The sequence below is a fragment of the Microtus pennsylvanicus genome, chromosome 8 (genome assembly GCF_037038515.1).
Source record: "Microtus pennsylvanicus isolate mMicPen1 chromosome 8, mMicPen1.hap1, whole genome shotgun sequence".
Lineage (NCBI taxonomy): Eukaryota > Metazoa > Chordata > Mammalia > Rodentia > Cricetidae > Microtus > Microtus pennsylvanicus.
The window spans coordinates 105,095,417-105,117,276 of NC_134586.1; the positions used below are offsets into that span (position 1 = coordinate 105,095,417).

Below are 21,860 nucleotides of genomic sequence, written 5' to 3' on the forward strand. Positions count from 1 at the left end.
GTTACAGATGGTTGTAGGCCACCATGTGAATGCTTGGGAAAGAATCCCAGTTCTCTACAAGAGCAGTGAATGCTCTCAGCTTCTGAGCCATCTCTTCAGTCAAGACAGCCGTGTTTATAGTCTTCTGATCATAAGAAAGTCCCATTTTTTTTTCTATAGTCTGGAACTCATAGCCCTCTCAAACTTCCCACTTCATAGACCTAAGACACAAAGCCTCCTCCAATGAACCTCTTTCCCCATGCTAGGTTCTATCACATAGAACTTTTCTAACTCGAGTTCTGAGACAAGCAGGCACCAGAGGCCAACTGGGGGAAGGAGACCTAACACCTCTGGAAACTCGGATTAGTTACCTGGGTTTTATTTTATTATCACTACTATCATCTCATATAAAATATATTATATTTCAATCATCCTGATGTTTTGGAGAATTCTTATTATACTCAAAAGTGTGTCAAATTACCATCTAACTCTCAGTTAGTTGTTCTTAGTAAAATTTTTATTTACGTGAAGGGTGGATGTCACATATAATATTCACTATTCTGTATGATTTTCATTTACATTTTGAGAAGAAAACTATTTCAAGCCATGCCTAGCATTGGGCAGGACTCATACATGTGTTCTCTGAACAAAGACTAGCACACAGATTGCATGGCTGTAGGAGAAGGGCCCGCTTGTTTGTCCCAGCTGCCCAGAACCAAAATAACCACACAGAAACTGTATTAATTAAATCACTGCTTGGCCCATTAGCTCTAGCTTCTTATTGGCTAACTCTTTCATATTAATTTAGCCCATTCCTATTTATCTGTATATCACCACATGGCAGTGGCTTACCGGTAAAGGTTCAGCATGTCTGACTCTGGCCACTCCATGGCATCTCTCTGACTCTGCTTTCTTCCTCCCAGCATTCAGTTCCATCTTCTCTGCCTACCTAAGTTCTGCCAAGGCCAAGGCAGTTTCTTTATTTATTAATACTAATCACAGCACACAGAGGGGACTCCCACATCTTACAAAAGATGTATGACCTTGGAGACTTCTATTCATTTTGATGTTTCCTTACATACAAATTAAAGGGCATATCAATGTTTTATGAACATTAAACAAGCCATAAACTGAGCAAAGGGCTAATGCAACCCTCCCTGTCACACATCCAGCACTGAGCTCCTGTCTGTCAGTATGACTTTGTGACAGAATAAGACATAGTTTGGGTAACTTCATGAAATTCATCAGGGAACTACTTGTTTGTAAACACCCATTGTCCATTTCCTGGCCCCTGGAAATCTTTTACAAAAGTTGTGAGCATGTGATTTTGGGTTAGAAACTCCAAACACCGGGATTTTCCATTCTCCAGCTGGTGATCTTGGATACACAAACTGGCCTCTCTGAGACTCATAGAAGCAGTATGTCTGTGAAGATTTCTGGAGCCATTGAATATATGTTCTGCAGAAGCAGACCCTGATGTGTAAGGTCAAGTTATTTGGGTGTTATTCAAAAACAAGTTTCAGTTGCCAGGTATCTCTTTGGGAAAGAACTCCTGAAAACAAGTAAGGTGGTAGGAAAGTCAGATGGGTCAAGGAGGCAGGAGAGAAAGGCAGCTGAGGAAGGAGGTTGCCACACAGGCAGCCAAGGCTCAGACATGGTGGGGAGCTCTGGAAGACAAAAAGCACATATGTGCATTCTTACCCAGAGTGAGTGAGCTGCAGCATTCACCCACCCATACCATCCCTGAGAGCTTGGGCTGATTTGAAGGTCAGTGTCTCTCTGGAGTGTGTGATCTTCATTGTAAGAGAAGGGCCAGGCCTGAGGACAGGGGCAAGGGACTCTGACAGCAGTTTTAGCCATGGGCACACCATGTGTGGACAGTTTAGTCACTCATTGGTTCCAATGTGCATGCACACACACACAATCTCACATGTACATCCCCCTTCCCAACACCCACACATCAACACACCCTTCACACCACACACACATACACACACCACACACACACACCACATACACACATATCACACACACCACATGCACACACATCACATACACATACACCATATATGCTTACATTCAGATACCATCCAAGTGTTAGTATTCTATGTGATTTCATTAATACAATAATGTTTTTGAATATTTTTCTTGGATTTCATCTAATTTATTCACACAGAATCTATTGCTTTGGATTTATATATTTTTTAGAATGGTCCTAGAGCCTTGATTTTTCATGTCCTTTATATCTTTGCGTCAAAATTGAGCTTCTAGTGTTATTTCACTGGTTAGATTTTCTTAAATCAGCCATATTCTTTCAGTTGCTGAATGAGCAGGGATAAAATGAGGCTAGGCTGGAGAAGGTTGGGGTTTATAGTTAATAGCTAAACCCATCAGTTAACATTCTCAAATATGACGGTCTATATCACTCCAAGAACAACAGCATATCAACAGTAGAGCCACAATTTGAGGATATCTCCACTAAGCAAATGTCACAGTGAGTTAAAAACGGCCAGTCACTTAATTTAAAAAACTATTTGGATAAGTGGTGGTGGCAGCGGTAACAGTGGTTATACGCAGTGATGGAGATTCTAGTTTCTAAGGGTGGGAGTGGAAAGGGTAGTGGCTGGGTAAGTATGTGGATCACTATTAAATCTGAAAAAAACTAAAATGGAAGAAAATGTCTGGGAGAAGTTGGAATACTATTAGAATTTAAAGATTACTAAAAGTTCTACTTAGGGCACAAAATGAGGAGGATATGGAGAATGTATTAATTACTCATCTCTCTTACTGTGGCACAATAACTGACCAAGGCAACTTAATGGAGGAAGGTTTATTTTAGATCACAGTTAGAGGGCACAGCCAACCGCGACAGTTGGCACCATCAGATTGGGGCAGCTGGTCACATATCCTCAGCCAGGCAGCAGGCAGAAGAACCTTATTCTTTATTCTCTCCTGGCAGTTAGGCTGGTCTTCCCACTCCAGTTAATATAATCTGCACAATCCCTCACAGCCATGGCCAGAAGCTAACTGATCTACATAATCCCTCAAAGACATGAACGGAAGTTTGTCTCTGACATGCATTTCGACTATGTCCAGTTGACTACCAATAGAACCACCACAATTCCACTCCTTGTCATTTTGACAATAAAATACATCACTTTAAAACCACTTCTCATCCTTATTGGCCCATGGCCATCTCGTAATACAAAGGCATTTCATCTAACTTTGAAAGTTCCAATGAGACATCAAGAAAGCCAACAACCCATTTAAAAAATAGTGCATGGAACTGAACAGAGAGTTCTCAAAAGACAAGTGGCTGGAAACCATGTGGCATGTCCATTAAGGGCAGGAAATTAGTAAGAAGCCATGAAGGTGGGATTTCTAGGAAAGGGTCCAGAACAAAGTGGTATTAAGTGTTAAAGGGAAATAATGATACAAAAAAAAGTTTAATGGGGGAAAGATAGATGAGAAATAATTAACATTAAGGGCACACAAAATATCATGTGGAAACGTACTACTGTAGAAGCCACCTAAGATATATAATACACACATATATAAAGGTGTTAAAATGGGGTAACCCTGTGGCAACAATGTCTCTCCTAGACATCAAAGGATAACAAAAAGCCCAGCTCCAGGACTGGGTTGCCTCTTTTGGAGTTGTTGGAAAGTGAGGGACTAGCAAATAGAATGATTTCATCATCGAAATTTATTTGGGCAATTAGAGGTTAAACACTGCTCCAGGGCATGGCCTTTGTTCTCTAGGTGGGGAGAGCTGACCTCAGTTTTACCAATGCAGTGATTACATGTCAGAATAATAAAGGATATTCTTTTCCCATTTTTCTTACTTCTGTGAATGGAGTTCTGTGAATCAGAATAAGAAAAACACTTGGAGTAAAACTAAAGGCAAAGAAAACAAATGTGGTTTCCAAAGAAAAGACATTAAACATTTTTAAAAATCTCTTTTGGAGTCCTGTTTTACTATTTTCCCCCTGAGTGTTTTTAATGTGGGACAGCAGGGCTTTACCTGTGCTGAGCAGGGGCTGCTCCACTAAGCTACTAGGCCTGCAGTATGCCAAGGGCACTCAGACCTTGGGTTCCATGCCCCAATGGACTCCCCAACAGCCAGAGTAGGAAGGCCCCTGCCGTTGCTGTCCACAGTGCTGAAAACCACTTCCTTGGGTTCCTCTCACGAGAGAAAACGGGCACAACAGCACAATGATCAAACATACTACATAAAAGCCAGGACTAGCCTGATACAGTGTCCCAAAGACTGCAGTCTCAAATGGCTGGAAGGCTTAAGCTGAGTTTCCTTTAAGACCAGCAGTTTGAGAATGACCCAGGACAACAGAGTGCAGCAGCATCTCAAAACAAAGCAAAATGGTGGCTTGTTAGATTTAATATCCATAGTAATTTAGAACCCGCAGAATTAGAATTCCGCAGTGAGAAAAGAAGAGAAGATGAGATTAAAATGGGCGTCAAGGTGGTGCTAAGGGTTTGCCTCTGAGGATCTGAATCTCACCCTCATCCTGGTCCCTCTCTTGCTCAGTCACCTTCTGTGGCTCCAGAGTAGTGCAGCTTGACTAGAGAATGAACCCTCATCATAGGACCCTGTGATCATCCAGAGGAAGTCAGGGATCTTTGGCTCAAATTAACCATCCTAGCTAATGAATGAATTCCTTACAGCTCCTGCTTGCAGGGTAACAGCAAGGTAACAGCACAGTTTGTGTTTTGCAGTCTACAAAGGCAGACTCACGCCTATCTACCTACTAGGAAGTCCGGGGCAAAGTGGATGGATCAGTGTGCACCAGAGCTCAACGGCTCCACCCGCAGCCACAGCCCGCCCTCCGCGCGCAGGATCAGTTCAGGCTTCCGGCGTGGCTCCTTGTCAACGGGCAGGATGCGGAAGCGCAGCAGTGTGAGCGCCAGCGCCACCTTCATCTCGCTCATAGCGAAAGTCTGTCCGATGCAGTTCCTGCAGGAGAGCGGGGTGAGGACTCTGACTGTGCGGGGACCCAGATGGGCATCATAAGAACCAACCTGACCTGGTCTGCTGCTGCAACAAGCAGCCTAGGAGCAGCGAGGGATGCTAATACATCGAGGACTCCACTTAAAACTTAACTTGTCCCGAGTTCAGACCACAGCGGGAGGGCAGCACTCTGAGCATCTGTGGCTCCTCTTGGAAATTCCCAAATGGGTTCTCCAAACCTTGGTTTTTAATTTGATTTGGAGGTGGGGAAAGGGGACTAGAAACTTCGACTATCTCAACTCCACCTTTCCTCACCACCAGGCCCAGATCCCGCTCCATAATCCTCACCTGGGTCCTGCCGAGAAGGGAATAAATGCCAGAGGTGACCTATCCAGGATGTTCTCTGGATCAAAGCGGAAGGGATCATAGACCTGCAGAGGAGACCAGCCATGGTGAATGAGTGGCATCTACCAGCACAGCCAGAGACAGAGTCTTGAGTGTGCCGGGAAAAGTGAGGTCTGATATCTTGGGTCCACTAGGGGATGAACAAGAAAGCGGCACAGCGCACCTCAGGGTCCCGCCACACAGTTGGGTTGTGATGGATTCCAAAAATATCAATGATGCAGACGACACCTGTGGGGAAAAGGGACAGGCAGGGTACGCTTGCGGCCTGATAAACCTTGCTGAGTGCCCAGGACCATTCTTCCCTCTTCTGCGGCTACCTTTAGGGATGACCTTGCCATCTGGGAGGCAAATGTCCTGGGTGCAGCAGCGAGAGACCATTGCGACCGGAGGATGCAGCCGCAGACTCTCCTTGATGCACATGGTCAGGAAGGGCAGCTGGTTCAGGTCGTCCCTGAGGAAACCAACACACAATTACCAGGAGTGAAACAGAGGCTGCCAGCCCCTGTGTTGCCCATATAACCTCTCCCCGCAGTGGTAAAATAATCCCAAGATGAACAAAGAATTAAGAAAGTGCTGGAGGAAATTTAGCTGCTGCTTCTGCTTCCCCTTCCTCCCCTTTCTCTTCTTCTTCCTCCTCCTCCTCTTCCTATCCCTCCTCCTCCTCTTCTTCCTCTTCCTCCTCCTTCTCTTCTTCCTCTTCCTCCTCCTTCTTTTCCTCCTCCTCCTCCTTCTTTTTCCCCTGGAACTAGCTTTTGTAAACCAGGTTGGCCTCAAACTCACAGAGATCCGCCTGCCTCTGCCTCCCAAGTGCTGGGATTAAAGGCAAATGCCACCACTGCTGGGCTCCTCTCATGCTTCTTGTCTCTCCTCTCCTTGCTGTATATTTCTCTCCTCTCATCTTGTGTTCTCTCAGAGTTCCTCTTCCTGTCCCTCCTCCTCATCTCCTTCCCCCTTCTTTACCCTCTATCTCCCCTTCTCCATTCCTCTTTATATTTTTCTCTTTCCCACACCCCTTCTGCTCCCAGTCACCTACCCCCACTTCTACTGTTTTCCTCTTCCACCAGCCCACGTCATCCTTGGTACTACCCCCCATTCTCCAGATATTCAGATACATAGATATTCAGTGACTTTCCTGATGAGACATATCCTTTCCTCCCACCCTTGCTTCTTGTATGCTCTACCCCATGCCTGCTTGTGTGTCCTAGGGGTGTCTTGCCCAATGACTGTTCTCCCACCAAGCTGAGAGCTTCTGGAAGGATGGTCTCTGGGCTGAGTCCATAGCACAGACTAAGCTGAGCACAAAATTAGGATGGAAAGACAGTGTGGGAGGGTTTGGTGAACAAAGACTGAATGTATGGATGAATCACAGGTTCATGACAACATAGACGAGTCCTTTATCCCCAGATGTTCCCTATGAATCCTTGGAAGAATAGTAAGGAAGTAATTAGGGAGCAGATGAACAACCTATCAGAAAGGGAAACCATAGGAAAATGTTATTTAGGACAGAAGTGGTAGAGGGGAAGGAAAGTTCATTTACTCGACACATTATCTGCCTCCACATCATGTTATCTCATCAGTAATTCTCTTTGAAGTCCACATCTTTATGTTCCCATGCATAAACCTTTTCCTTGCTGATGAGGTAGATGCCTTGCCCACCAGCCAATAACAGGAGGATCATTTAAAGAGTTCCCTTCCTCACCAGGAGGGGCTTGGGAACAGGCCAGCAGGATCTGCACTCACCACTCAATCTCTGTAGATGCTCTGTCCTTAAGAAGATCCCTCACCTCCTGCCGACAGCGCTCCTGGTATTCAGGGTGTTTCGCTAGGTTGTACAGGATCCAGGAGAGCCCACTAGCTGTGGTGTCATGGCCTGCAGAGTGGGCAGTTAGGCTTGGGTCTCTGGGCTGTTTCAGTACCAATAAGTGGACAGCACTCAAGCGGTGAAGTCCTCAGGAGGGATGGGGAAAGACACAATATAGGGAATGAAAGGACTCAGCTTCCTGAGATGGAGAGATTCCTACCCCCTTCTCTGGTCTCACAGTGAAACCCTCACCCCTAAACATGAAGGTGTCAGCCTCAGCTCGGATGTCCTCGTCTGACAACGCCTTTCCGTCTTCATCCTGGAAACAAGACAAGGTCTAACATTACACCACTTCTGAAGACTCCTGTGTCTAACAAAAAATAGGATCTGGAGATCTTTATCCAACCAGGCACACAAGGCCTCTGTACTCCTGAATTTCTCTTGGTCACTGAAGGGACTCTGCTAGCATGGTTCTGTCAGGCCCTGTCCTTCTCCCCAATTCCCTCTGCCTTAGCTAAAAAACCATGAGGTTATTTTCCTGAGGCTGGCAACCAATTTCCCCTATCAAAGTATTGAAGTCCAACAATCAAAAGCCCTCTTTCATTCACCTAATTAGCATGCTCAATTAATACTAAACATCTCATCCTAATAAGGGCTCTGCCCTTTTACCTTTGTAAACTGCCATTTCCCATGTGCCATGTCTGTCTACATTCAATCCAGAGGTGTTTTTCCCCACTCAAGGACATATATCCCTGTCCCTTTCCCTGGCTCCCTTTCCCTATTCCATTTCCCCCTATTTCCTGTCTTCGTCTCTTATTTCCTGCCCTCTGTCACTCTAGGGTAAATAAATCTCAGTTTTGCTGAGAACTTGGTCTTGGTGGTCGTGAGCCAATGTTTTTCCTTTCAGTCACCATCATCAGAATCCCCAACATACAGACATTGTTCTTGTCTCCCTTGCTTCCTGTTTTTTCCTAGTTGAAGGAACCAAAGAGCCATGGATATTTTCCACTTCTGTATGATGAGTGATTTCTGTGGAAAAGAGTGACTAGCCACCTTGCATGGTACCTTGTCTAGGCAGTTTAGAGATTAAGCATTGCTCTAAGTCAGTGGTTCTCAATCTGTGACAGACCTCTATCTCCAAACATATTTACATTATGATTCATAACAGTAGCAAAATTACAGTTATGAAGCAGCAACAAAAAATGTTTTATGGTTGGGGGGAGGGGTCACCACAACATGAGGAACTGCATTAAAGGGTCACAGTGTTACTGTGAGAACCATTGCTCTAGGTCATTTGTTTTGTTCACTAGGTGAGTAGAGTGGATTTCCTTTTTTACCAATTCTTCCTTTACTGCCATCTGCTTTGTCACCAAAGGTTGTGTCTTCAGAACTGAAAAATTTAGAATGACAGGAGAAATGGGGGCAAGATGGCAATGTATGAGGACAGATGATGCCACACTGCTTGTGGTAAAAAAGTAAGCTCACCCTCCTTCCTTCTTTATCGCTCAATTGGTTTTCCAAATGCATTCCCTCTCCTTCTTTTCTCAACTTGTGTTTCAATTCCTTCCTGACTCTCCTGTTCCATCCTTGGGTCTAAATCTGGAGAACTTATCTTATTTCTTTTGGAAGCTATCATCCTTCATTCAATACCAGCATCCATTCTGTTTTTCTTAAAATCATAAAGTGTTGGGGCAGGGGAGATGGCTCATTGATTAAGAGCATCCTCACCCACATGGTGGCTTACAATCATCTATAACTTCAGTTCTATGGGATTCAATCCTCTCTTCTGGCCTCTGCAGGTACCAACCACACATGTGGTATACATGCAAGCAAATAGTCATACACATAAAAGATTAATCATTTTTTTAAGTCATGAGGGATTGTACAAGCATGTAGTATCAGAAGTTGGGGCAGGCAGATCCATTTACCCAGCCCTGAAGGCAAGCCTGGCAACATAGTAAGACACATCTCAAAACAGCAATATAAAACCAAAAGGCTGACACCCATCTGTATTCCCAGCACTGAGGAAGTTGAGGCAAGAGGAACATGAGATTGAGGGCATCCTGGCCTACACAGTGAGACTCTATATAAAAGAGGAAAACAAAACAAAAAACTCACCTAATTAATTTTTAAAAGCTCCATTGCATCTCTGAAGAAGCTCACCTTGCTTAGCAGCAGCACATCAATGAAGTCCAGAGTCTTTGACTTGGCCTTGGCCTTAATGACATCATCACCGCTGTGACTGGGCAGAGTCTGACGTCGCTTCTGGATGACAGCATCAGTGAAGTCATGCACCAGGCGGCATGCCTTGTAGAAGTGCATTCCATCAGGTGTGAGGCGGTAGAGCGGGTCTATGTGCAGAAGCAGCTGCTCGTTTCTTTTCACCACAAGGGCACTGAGCTCCAGGATGGCAGCGATGTACTCGCTAGGCTTCCTGTACAAGGGGGCATGAAGGGAAACAAGAATGCGATAGACCTAAAATCAGAGGTACGTTCCTCAGCAGACGGTGGGAACTACTTCCGCACAGGATTAACCTGTTAGCCTGAGTAGCCCAACTAATCTGGAAAAGATAGCAACACGTGATAGACATGGGCCCTGAACACTCAATCTCTTCTTTCCCTTTATTCTATCCCCACGAGCCTAGGCATTTTCTTAGGCATCCACAGCAGCGTGTGGATACCAGACCCCTCTCTCTCTTCTCTGCTCTGCTCCCGAACATTGTCCACCCAGATCGGAACTCATCAATTCTTCCAGTTGTCCCGTGGCCAGTTCCCTCCCTTGTCTGTCAATTGACCATCTTCAGAGCTCTGCTCTAACCATGCTCGTCTTTGGTCTACTATGTGCGTTCCTGGCAGAGCAGTTGCTTTAGACAGCTTGCCAGTTCTTTGGCTAATACATCTATACCCTAGTCAAGGCAGTGGACACCTCAAATGTGCTATAACTGTTGCGGAGAGAGGGCTAGAGGGCTGAGAAATAGCTAAGCAAACACAAAGAGCCAGAGCGGGATGGGATTCAATCATGGGGGGTGACTTTAAAGGGGTGTTAAAACCCTGGCATTTTTGTGTCTCGACTTCCTCCAATACATGCTTCCTCCGTAATATAAGTTTGTTACAGACCCAAAAGCAATGAAACCAAAATGTATTGAAACAATGAGCTAAAAACTCCTCTATATATTGTTATAGAAACAGAGCTCATGAAGGCCTTTCATGGTTTCCTAGAAACCACAGCATGAAGTTCCACACTTTCCCTGGCTTTTAATGTCTGTATGCTTTAGTTACTGTCTACTCTCCCAACCTCATCCCCAAATGCCTCATGTCAGATGCCATTATCTGTCTCATCTGTATCTCTGTGCCCTTTTCGGAACAATTTCACCACATGGGAGGGGCTGCCACATTCCCCAGGGGCTTCTGACCCACTTTCTCCATAGGGGCTCTTCCACTTCTCCAGGCAGCCTTCCCTCTGCCACCTCTTGCCTTGATTCTACAGACTGGGTTCCAAGGCCCAGAGATGGAACTCACTCCTGACAGTTGCTGCTGAAGCTGAAGACACATCTCTGCAAAGTGTCCAAGGTCATGAGGCTGATGTTCTGAAACATGTCCAGACGAGCGCTACCCCCCGACGCCAGGCGCAGCCACTTGTCCTTGGTAGAAAAATAGACAGTGACATAGTTGGATCTTGGTTCCCTGAGACTCTGCCCAACCCCAGCCACAATGGACACCTTCAAACCAGCCTTCTGGAATCTCCACCCCAGATGCCCGGCCCCAGAGATAACCCAAACTGAGTAACTGTGGAAGTTGTTATTATAGCAGATGATGGCCCTAGACTGGCTCAGGAGTCCTGAGTTCAAGACCAAGCTCTGATTCCCATGCTCTGTGCTTTCTCAGTCAGTCCATTTCCCTCTCCTAGTTCTTGTCTGTCACATCTTTAGGAAAAGCTAAATTGTTCTGATCTAGTGTCTGCTAAACTGAGGGGAAACCATGTGCCGCCTTGTGCTCCCTTCCTGCAGGAAGGTTTATCATTAATGAGAAAAGGCAACCCATGTACCTCACAGACTCATGGAGATTAATTTGGCCAGTATAGATTATTGGTTTGGGTCTTAGCATCAGCTCTAGCCTATGGTAAGCACTCAATACATGGTACCCCTTTTACTGTCACTACCATAAGTGGGTTTCAAAATTATCCCTTTGTTGAGAATGATAGACTTTCATTGTTTCTTGAGAAACTTTGTTAGACACGCCAAGGATGAACTGTTATAATGTCCCTAACTTGGGCTATTTCTCCAATGTTATTGCAGAAAACCTGAGGATACAGTGATGATTCTCCATGGGTAAAAATAAGACAAAATTCTGCTTGCTATAAAAGCAGATTCCCTGAGACTCAGTAAAAATTTTATATAATGATATTCATTATAGCTTATTATTAAAATTCTATAAGACTCAGTCATATTATTGTAATATCATATTATGTTAGCATGTGAGATGTCCCTATTGTAGCCCACTTGCATTGCTCTCATGGAAGGGGAGTCTTTTGAAAAAGGATAGAAACTGGAATGATACACATGCTGTATGCAGTGCAGTGAGTAAAAGATTGGCTTTTATATCTAATCCCAGAATCTGGTGTGTTCGAGCAAAATCCATGACAAGTAAACAAGCTAACATATCAGTTTGCAAGGAAGGAATCATTCTGTGACCGTCACCCCAGGTCTTGTCTTCTACATCCAGTACAGTGTGATTTTCTGGCTTTGCCCATTAGAAGGCAGAGCCTGTTTGATCCCTTTTTGATTCTGTGTTTGACTTATGATTTGACCTGGTAAGATGATAAGGCTACAGTTCCAGGTGAATCTGAACTCCAGGTCCTGTCCAGCTTCTCTCACTGCCATGGAACTCAAACATGCGAGAATTGAGCCAGGATCAATTGAGCTCCCACCTGATCCACAGCTGGTCATAAAACACCAGGGACCTAGACCCTGTCCAGAAGAAGCAGCCAGTGTTCGGAAGTACCAGACTGTGTCTGTGTACCAAAAATTAACACCTGAGCACCCACCACATGCAGGGCCATGACTCTATGGTATCACGGAAATAAAGCAATGATTTTAATCCCAAATCACATATGGGAAATCAAACCCTTTGGAACACTGCAATGAGCCAGCCTGGCCCTTCAGAGCCAGGATTGGGGACTGGATCTGTTTGAAGTCCCTTACCACTCCCACCTCCAGACTCCAGCTTGGGAGCTGGGTTCTGGAAACTCACATGCATGATGTTGGTGCTGTCATTGAAAATCTTCATATAAGGTTTCAGGATGTTGAAATGGAAGGCGGGGGTCAGCATACGACGGTGGCGGCTCCACTTGTCACCAGCACTCACCAAGAGCCCATCCCCTGGGAGGGTGACCATTGGCAGTGGGCAAGGGTGGCAACTTTCTCTGGGCCCCAGGGCTATCCCCAGTCATCTCACCTGTGGGGACTCACCCAGCCATGGTTTCAGGAAGCTGTAGAAGATGGCATCCTTTGGGGCAACAGCAGCTGGCATGAACAGGGATGATCAGGGACCAGGAGAATGAAGGGGAAGAATGTGGTGCCCTCATCAGGGGTTGCATGTCTACCTCAGGCCAGCATAACAAGATTGAGGAGAAGGGCAGAGGCAGCTGAGAGTAGCGGAGAAGTAGGCGGGACTCAGACCAAGCTTTAGAAGGAGGTCAGACATAAGAACAGCCTGACATTGCACAACACACCCAAGTGTGCGTTCACATAGCTCCTACACAGTTTAACAAGCTAAAATAACACAACACTTTTTTTTCCAGCTTACATAGACCTAACACATCCATCCATCCATCCATCCAGCACTTTCTGTCATCTCCTGAAATACACGACACAGATGCACATGACCTAACGTGTTAACATGGCTAAACACATATAATCTTCCCTGACGTGACCATACCTATTGTAACACAGAGAGAAGGTATGATGAATCTTAGTGTGTCCTGGAAATTATCTTAAAATGGTTACTATGGTGTAGGGAGGCAGCTGACTCAGTAAAGTATTGCCATGCAAGTGTGACGACCTGAGTGCCACCCACAGCATCCACAGAAAAAGTCGAATGTGGTGGTGTGAACTTTTAATCCCGGTTCTGGGGACGCAAGATTCAGGTGGGCCTCTTACTGTCCAGCCCAGCCTAATCAGTGAGCCTCAAGGCCCAAAACAAGGTGTGTGGTTCATGAAGAATGATACCCAGTGTTGACCTCTTGCCTCCACATACATGGGCACACAAGTGTAAGCATGCTCTCATAAACACACACACACATATCTGTACTGGAGAGATGGCTCAGAGGTTAAGAGCATTGCCTGCTCTCCCAAAGGCCCTGAGTTCAATTCCCAGCAACCACATGGTGGCTCACAACCATCTGTAATGGGGTCTGGTGCCCTCTTCTGGCCTGCAGGCATGCACAGAGACAGAATATTATATACATAATAAATAAATAAATAAACAAAAAATAAAAGCTAATAGTCACCTTAACCTCTCAGATGTACAGCTCAGTCATGTCTCAGTGCAACCCTGGATGACTGCCACCAGACAACCCTACACATGGTCAAATGTTATCAGAAGGAGGAGAATACAATCCCAAACAGCTGCTGGGACAACCACACGGAACCCAATGTGCCACATATGTTCATGGCCCCATGATTCCCAGAGGCCCCTTCACATGATTCCAAGTATGAACCATGTTTAGTTAGGGACAGCATATACCAGATGTTATGGTTTGAATGTGAATTTCCCCCCAAGCTCCTGTGCAGTATGGTTGGCAATCAGATAGTGGCTCTGCTTTTGAAGATTCTGGAGACTGTAGGATGTGGGACCTAACTGGAAAAACTTGAGTCATTACCTGGGGACTATGTCTTCTCTTTTTTCCCTTTCTTTCTCATCTCTCCTCTCTTTCCCACTTCCATCTTACCTTTCCTCTTCCCAATCTGGCCAACATCTTATAAGCTGTTATATATCCCCACAAAAGACTTTGAAACCATTAACCAAGACCTATCCCTCGTTTAAATTGATTAGGTCAGATACTGTGTCACAGCTACCTAGCAAGGCTGCCTCAGATTACCTGACCAACTGAAGAGAGAACAGATTCTTAAGCAGTGAGCCAGTGCAGTGCCCACCTGTAGCAGAGAGAGGGGCATCATGAAAGCAGGAAGATGCTGAGCATGGTGGTGCACACCTTTAATCCCAGAACGCAGGAGACAGAGGCAGGTGGATCTCCAGGAGGCCAGCCTGATCTACAAAGCTAGTTCCAGAACAGCCAGGACTACACAGAGAAACCTTGTCTTAAAACCCAATCCCTATCTGAAGACTGCACAGATGGCCACCAGCCAGGGCTCTTCCAGCATGCATGCCCAATTAGTGCACACTAGGATGTTGGTAAAGGACACCTTCTTCCTCCCTATGAGTCAGAGGAAAGAGGCTGCCAGAGAAGTGGATTAGCTGTGCAAGAGACAGATAGAGCCCTGAGAATTCTGTCCAACACTTTCTCGTTCTCTGTGCTGAACCCTGCCTGGGATTCCTCCAAATATCTTTTATTCCCACTAATCCTCAGCCCTTGAGTTAGAGGGACAGAAAGACACAGTCACACTTATGATCCCAAACACAGCATTAACCTGGGTTCTCTTTCATCCCATTCTCCAGACTGAAACCCAGGCCCTCAAGTCCCTTGCCCACAGTCAGGGTTAGGGTTAGGGTTGGGGTTAGGGTTAGGGTTAGGGGTTAGGGTTAGGATTAGAGGGTTAGGATTAAGATTAGGCTTAAGATTAGAAGGTTAGGGTTAGGGGTTAGGGTTAGGATTCGAGGGTTAGGTTTAGGGCTTAGGGTTAAGGGTTAGGGTGGGTCAGTGTATCTATAGCCTGAATCCTTACTCATGTGTCTCCAGGCACTAGTACCAGGATCCCAACACTTTCCTAGACCAAACATAGGCAGTGATGTTGTGGGATATTATTTTATATAGGCAAAAAATATGTTCCTTTTGTTTACGCTGCATTTGTTTAATTATGAAAGATGTGTTGCATTTTTTTTACCTTGCCTGCCTAAGGCACCTGATTAGTCTAATAAAGAGCTAATTGGCCTGTAGCAGGCAGAGAGAATAAATAGGAGGAGAAATTTAGCCTCAGACGATTGGGAGGAACAAGAAAGGAGTAGGAGAGAACGAGGGAGATGCCTGTTGCCAGACAGACAAACGAACAGCAGGAAAGTAAAATGTACAGAAAAAGAGATGGCAAAAAGCCCCGAGACAAGACATAGATAAAGAGAAACAAGTTAATTTAAGTTTAAGAAACTAGCCAGACTGAATATTCAAAATTAATAAGTCTCCGTGTCATGATTTGGGAGCTGGTTGGTGGTCCAGATGGAAAAAGCCTGGTACAGAGTGACTTAAAAAGGGATTTGTCCTATGTCTCAGGCCCAGAAATTAAAATTAATTATAAGCTGAGAATGCCTGGGAGCTCCAGAAGGAAGGCAAGCTCCCCCTGGAAATGAATGTCTGAGTATCATCACTTGGATTTTGATGAAAAGGCTTTCGTGCAAAGGAAAATGGACTACATGAAGGTAAAACAGACCTAAGGACACAGATTCCGATGTCATTGCTTAAAAGCTGGGTCCAGCGATGCTGGAAGACCATCCTCCCAGGTCTTTATAGTCTTTAGATTCCCTTTATTTCCTTCAGGGGAGTCTTCACCACCCACACCTGTCAGAGATCTAGCCATGCAGAGAGAGCCAGGGGCCAGCTTGGCAGTTGCTAGCATGAGGTCACTACAGAAGACTGATCTCTCTCTCCTCAGCCTGCCCCATGCCCTATGGTAATGTCAAAGAGCAGGCTAAGTGGGCCAGGCTGGAGTGTAATTTCTTAAGAGAGATTCTAGGCCTAGTTGGTGAGCAATGACCATATGATGGGCAAAGCACAGAAAGAGAAGGAATAGAGACATAGCAGCTAGACCCCTCATTAGCATAAGCTGGGAACGGGACGGGCTGCAGTCATACATAGGCCCTGCACAGTCTGCCGCTACTATGTCTTCATTCCAGATGCCTAGCTCTGTCTCTCCTAGACCTTCCCTGGTCTGTCCTCTGGTTGTGTCTGGTCTAGACATATCTCCTCCTCCAGGAAGCCTCCCCACCTGCCCTAGCAGAGATCTCACTTCTCCCTTCTGCCATTGTTTGTCTTCTCTAGGGTGATCCCTGACCACAAGTGGTTGGAGTGTCCATCTCTTCAAGACTGGGTCCCTCTAGGACAGAGCCTTGCTAGCAGTCTCCTGGCATCCCAGGGTACCAAGAATGTTAGGACGGGGAGGGAAGAAAGCACAGCAGTGAAAGAACAGGGTGGCTGAGAGGTACAGCAGAAGGAAAGATGAGATTGCTGCAGGGGTCACACAGAAGCACGGAAGCCAGGACCAGAGGCTCTCAGATTCCCACAGCCACACCACCAGCAGCTCCTGGGGGTAGATACCTGAGGCAGTGACGACAGATCGGACGATGTCAGGGTGACATAAATGGATGAGGGGAACTATTGGACCTAACCAGGTCATAAAGCCCTGAGGATAGGCGGCCACCAGCTCAGTCAGCTCCTTCATGCCTTCTTCTGTAGGAGGGGACTGGAAAAAAAATAGACAAGGGCAATCCTTTCTGAGATGGCTCTTTTCAGGGATAAGATTGGCCGAGCTAAAAGTTGCCCACAAAAGAGGAGGCAACCTGACTTCTGACTGTATTGGTGATGGTGTTTTCAGAACACATCAGTGTTCACGTTGTAGACAGAGTCAGGATGACCCACCATTCACAGTGTGGGGAGCCCCATCCAATCCACTGAGGATCCAAATGAAGCAAGATACAGAGGAAGGGAAAATTCACCCTTTCTTCCAAAGCTGAGACACCCAGGTCTAAACTTGGATCTTTGACCGTTGGACTCCAGCATTTATATCTAACACTCCTTACTCGACTGCATTGTTAGACCACCAGCTTCCTGGTCTTCTAATTTGCGTGTGGCATTGTAGGATTTCTCATTTGCATAAGTCCAAATTCTTTCTTTCTTTCTATCTATCTACCTACCTATCTACCTACCTACCTGTCATCTATTTATCATCTATCACCTATCTATCATCTATCACTCCTTATCTCCTCTTCTCATTTATATACCTGTACATGCTATAAGTCTATATGTGTGCATTTGTTTATCTACATAGCTATGTATAGAATTGTGCTACATAAAGAATTTTAATGACTCATTTATTTATTTTATGTGCATTGGTGGTTTGCCTGCATGTATGGATGTGTAAGGGTGTCGGATCCCCGGGGACTAGAGTTACAGACAGTTGTGAGCTGCCATGTGGATGCTGGTAATTGAACCCAGGTCCTGTGGAAGAGCAGCCAGTGCTTTTAACCACCGAGCTCTTTCCCCAGCCGACATAATGATTTTTTTAATCAACAACAGAGTCGCATAAAATTATAACAGACCTGAACATTATCTATGGCTTACAATTTTTTGCTTATACAATTCTCATGTTTATATATGTTTAATTAAGTAAATACCTGATCTAAAGCTTTCCTGCAGTCTCCTCAACAGCATCACAAGGGACAAATTTGTATGCTGTGAGTGGGTACGTGGTCTCTCATCACGTAGATGTGCAGTTGGCTCTGCCATGATGGTTTGACTAAGTGTACTCTATAGTGTGGATAAAATGACAAAAATCACCCAGTGATGAATTTTTTAAAATTTGTCCCTATTGCAAGCTGGTGCAAGATGATGTGTCTGCGTGCATATGTGAATGTGTATATTCATGTATGTGTGCATGCATTTGTGGGGGTGTCTGCGTTACTGTTTGTGTGTGCATGTATGTGCATGCCTTGCTTCTGCTCCTCCGCAGATCACTAATGCACCTTCCTCAGCACCTCAGCAGGTTCCTCCTGAAGCCTCTGGAGGTGACACAGCCTCTGCAGTGAACACATTTGGATGTTGCAGAGTGGAGGAGGAAATACTTCTTCTTGCTCTGTCCCTATCAGTCATTTCTCAGTACTAAGAGTGACCCTTATGGTCAGGAAAGAAGTAATATTGTCACACTGTCTGCCTCAGAGAAGATTTGTCTTGAGAAGATTAATTTTCTCAGAGAGAATCAATTCCAGCCCCAGGTGAAGCCTCAAGGCAAGGTCCTGATAGGAACATTGTGGACTACTCTGTGACCTCAGGGATTTTCCTCAACGTTTCTCTCACGTGCTCTTCTGACTGCAGAAGTCTTCAGTTTCACCTATGCAGAAGGGTTCAAACACTGGAGCCTCTAGAGGTGGCACAGCCTCAGCAGACCCCAGGACAGCAGAGGAAACCGCTAAGTCTCCATGAGAGTAGCAGCTCACCTAATAAGCAACTGCCCATAGGGCAGAGGGCACTGTGCAAGGTGCAAGGACTTGTGTGCATGCCGTGAGCTCTGCAAGTTGTAAATGAAGACCAGGTCGGCCAGTGGAGAGAATGGGTCTATGCCAAAGTCCAAGTGTTGGGGAAAGGTCAGAGCGCGGGAAGGCTCATGGGAAGATGAGTGTACGTTCTCATCCAGGTTGTGCAACAGGCCCCAGTGATCCATCTAAGCGGAAAAGAGCAATCCAAGCAAGATATGATCCAGGAGGTAAGGGTCAGAGCAAAATGCTCCTATGACCCTAGGTATATTGGGGGAGGCATAGAAGTCCCTTCTGGAATAAAGTAGAAACCCAAAGGTAGACTGACAGAAGGAAATGGACAAGACAGGAAGCTGACTCTGAACCAGGGCCCTGTGGGAGGCCTAAGCTGCAGACAGTGAAAGAATGTGAAGGGCCCTGGCTCTGTGTGGCACATGCTGGGAGGCCTTCAGTGTATACAGACATGAAAAATGGCTAGAAATAAGTCCAGAGCAGATTAGGGATGGAGAGCAGGTGGCAGGGACCGCATGGCGACCGTTGCTGCTTGACAAAGTTTCAGCATTTTGACATTGTAGACCACCCGTCTCCAGCACCTTTTTGCTTTCATTTTTAATGATTATCAATATTAATGCCTTCCCCCTTTGGGAAATTTTGTGAGGGCTTTGATAAAGGATAAAAATGTGTACAATAGTGGCCTTTCTAAACAAAATAATTTTTTGGAAAAACATCCCCACCTCAGTGGAACCAGGAATTTCACTGTGCCCTCCTAATTACACCAAAAAACAAGAATGCTAAAGGTTTACCAGACACCCCTGATCCCAAGGATGAAATGCCTACAGTTCAGATCCAGAGCCTGAGGCCACTAAGGGCAAGAATTCAGTTAATAAATACAGAGAAATCACAATTATACGGTATAATGGGAAAAGAGTAAGGCACCGGGACCTTCCCTTCCGGAGCGTTACGAGGGGAACAGGTCCACACAGTATGACTAAGAAAGTGTGGTGTGTCTGCTCCCCGGAAGTCCTTTTCCCAAGGTCTCCATTCTCTCAGGGCTTGAGGAGAGTCCATGCTTGATAAAACAGTTCTCCTTATCTCCGGTAAAATGAACTTGTGGCCCTTTTATTAACATGACTGGTACCTATTGCCTATGGCAGTACCAGATTCCACATCCCCTGATCTCAAGCCACACCCAGCTCACATGCCCCCTCCTCTCCCTTTTAATCTTACGTGCAACTATAGAGTGTAAATGATGTGTTCGTTTTTGATTAAACGCTGCTGGCAGCCACCCCGATTCAACCCCAGATCATGACTCCGACTCTACACAACGTCTCTGGGACCTGAGCTCCCGCCCACAAGCCAGTCTCCAGCAAACAGGGATGCGAGAAAAGCTTGAAATGAGCACACTAAGACCCTTATCCATCCTACTGCCAATTGCCTGATCCGATGGGGGAATCTCTACACCCTCAAACCCCAGCTCCTAACCCACGCCAATCTGTCGATGCCCCCTCATACTAGATGCCAAGCCATCCCACTACCAACCACTTGACCACTGGGAGGTCCCTGCACCCTCATAGCCCACACTCACCATGCCCAAGTGACCCCAAAACCAACTCCTCTTGGGTGGCTGAGGGAAGCCACGAAGACGACGACACTTTTCATACAAAGTGAAGATCTGGGTGAGGCAGCGGACCAAGAGCCAGGAAGCCCCAACCAAGAAAAAGAGAAGCCATGGTGAGGCTGACATGTGCCCCAGCCCCAGCCAGGATAGGTCCAGATGTCGCATCCTACAAGACAGATGATAGAATCTGAGTTCCTGAGTCTCCAGGAATGGACAGGGGCATCCTGTGACAGTGGTCATGGAGACGGTGAATCGTGGTGTCCAATCATGTGATGGAGGGGACCCAATGCAGGGGAGAGGCAGTAAAATAGGACCTGAGGAGTAGGGCAAGAGGCTGATGGAAAGGAGAAAAAGGGACCAGGGAGTCTTAACAGTGTCCCAGACTGCATGAATGGTACAAGGAGGAGCTGTTACCCAGAAGCCACCATATATTCATGGCCAGCCTAATCACTGTGGCCACCCTTCTTTAGCCATCTGGCTCCACAACACCACCCCAGACATGGGCAGGTCTCTCTCTAACCCAGGATAGTACCCTTCAGCTCCACCTCCCCTAGCCTGGCACCTTCTCGCAGGAATGGTGTGTCTCCCACAGCTCCTCTCTCTCTTCTCGGCCTCTTTGTCTTTGAGTCATTGCCTAAAGGAAATGATGGGAGGCTGGGCTCATCTGTGCCAGCCAATCCTTCCCAGGCCGGACTGTTTCCTCCTGGCCTGGGCAGGAGGCCAAGAAAAGTGGGTTGAGCCGGTTAGCTGCACAGTGGAACTGAGTCAGGGTCACACTGAGCAGGGAGGACAGATCCCCAGAACTTGGCCAGTCCCACATGTGGTGGGAGGCAACACTGCTGTGGGCAAAGGTGGCACTGAGCCCCACCTTTTTGGCCCTTCTACTCTTCCAAAGGCAAGGTATACTGTGCTTTTAAACAATCATTAACTTTGGATTTCGGGTGCCAAGAGGCCAAGGTCAGGCATGTCCCAGAACTTCTCCGGAGCTCCTACATGTGGGAGAAAGGCCTTCAGGATTTTTTGGTGCTGTACTGGGAAGATCTGGAATACCTCTGTCCACAGCCAGACAGCAGTCAAGACTTGCCTCCAAGAAACACAGGAGATTGGTAGCCACATTTCCTCCAGAAGCTGTCCAATAACTGAGTTCCCAGATCAGATTCCAGGGATCAACAGTCAAGCTAGAAGAACGCAGCTGAGGCTGGGCTGGGCTGGAGCTAGGGTGTGAAAGGAGAAGCTAGGGTGTGTGAGTGAGGCTGTGAGCCGCTATCTGCAGATAAAGTCCAGGCAGGCGAGTTCAGGGCCTTTCTTGTTCTTATATGAAGCATAGATAGCACTTACAAAAATATTTACCCAGCAAATCACTCCAGCAATGGCCAGAGCAATGGTTCAATGGATTTGATTCCCAGTGCCCACATGGTGGCTCACAACTGTCTGTGACTGAGTTGCCAGGGAACCCAACGCCTTTTTTTGCGTCCAAAAGTTCTGCATGCACATACTACACAGACATATGGACAGACAAAATTAATTTAAAAATTAAATGGTAATATTTACTATTTTGTACGTTGATTATTTAAATATTCAAAAGATGTTTAACACCCTGGTTGGTGCATAGTAGAACTCCATATGCCTGCCTTGTGAGACACAATGTACTTTGGTGTGAAGACTATGAGTTTCCTG

General features: G+C 46.1%; 1 protein-coding gene across 3 annotated transcripts; it reads right to left on the minus strand.

Annotated features, from left to right (window-relative positions):
- Nucleotides 1–1,587: 1,587 nt before the first annotated feature.
- Nucleotides 1,588–20,978, minus strand: LOC142856587 (cytochrome P450 4F4-like). Of its 3 annotated transcripts, none has more exons than XM_075984219.1 (14): nucleotides 20,746–20,978; nucleotides 20,151–20,349; nucleotides 16,635–16,779; nucleotides 12,619–12,672; nucleotides 12,401–12,528; nucleotides 10,670–10,791; nucleotides 9,315–9,585; nucleotides 7,404–7,470; nucleotides 7,091–7,220; nucleotides 5,668–5,801; nucleotides 5,514–5,578; nucleotides 5,294–5,376; nucleotides 4,747–4,951; nucleotides 1,588–1,797 (listed from the first exon to the last, which is right to left on the minus strand). In XM_075984219.1, the coding sequence occupies exons 2-13, from the start codon at nucleotides 20,346–20,348 to the stop codon at nucleotides 4,774–4,776; spliced, it is 1,575 nt and encodes a 524-aa protein (XP_075840334.1). In that variant the 5' UTR covers nucleotide 20,349; nucleotides 20,746–20,978; the 3' UTR covers nucleotides 1,588–1,797; nucleotides 4,747–4,773. The 3 variants fall into 3 exon arrangements, with proteins under 3 accessions (XP_075840334.1, XP_075840333.1, XP_075840332.1); XM_075984218.1 differs by lacking the exon at nucleotides 1,588–1,797 and adding an exon at nucleotides 2,806–3,840 and having other exon boundaries at nucleotides 20,746–20,977; XM_075984217.1 differs by lacking the exon at nucleotides 1,588–1,797 and having other exon boundaries at nucleotides 2,806–4,951; nucleotides 20,746–20,977.
- Between the last annotated feature and the right edge of the window lie 882 nt (nucleotides 20,979–21,860).

Coding starts and splice junctions, on each gene's coding strand:
- LOC142856587 (XM_075984219.1), bottom strand. CDS start 20,348: ATGCGACATCTGGACCTATCCTGGCTGGGGCTGGGGCACATGTCAGCC. Junction 9,586..10,669: donor TTCAGCAGCAACTGTCAGGA/GTGAGTTCCATC, acceptor CCCCTTGTACAG/GAAGCCTAGCGAGTACATCG. Junction 5,579..5,667: donor TGGCAAGGTCATCCCTAAAG/GTAGCCGCAGAA, acceptor TTTTCCCCACAG/GTGTCGTCTGCATCATTGAT.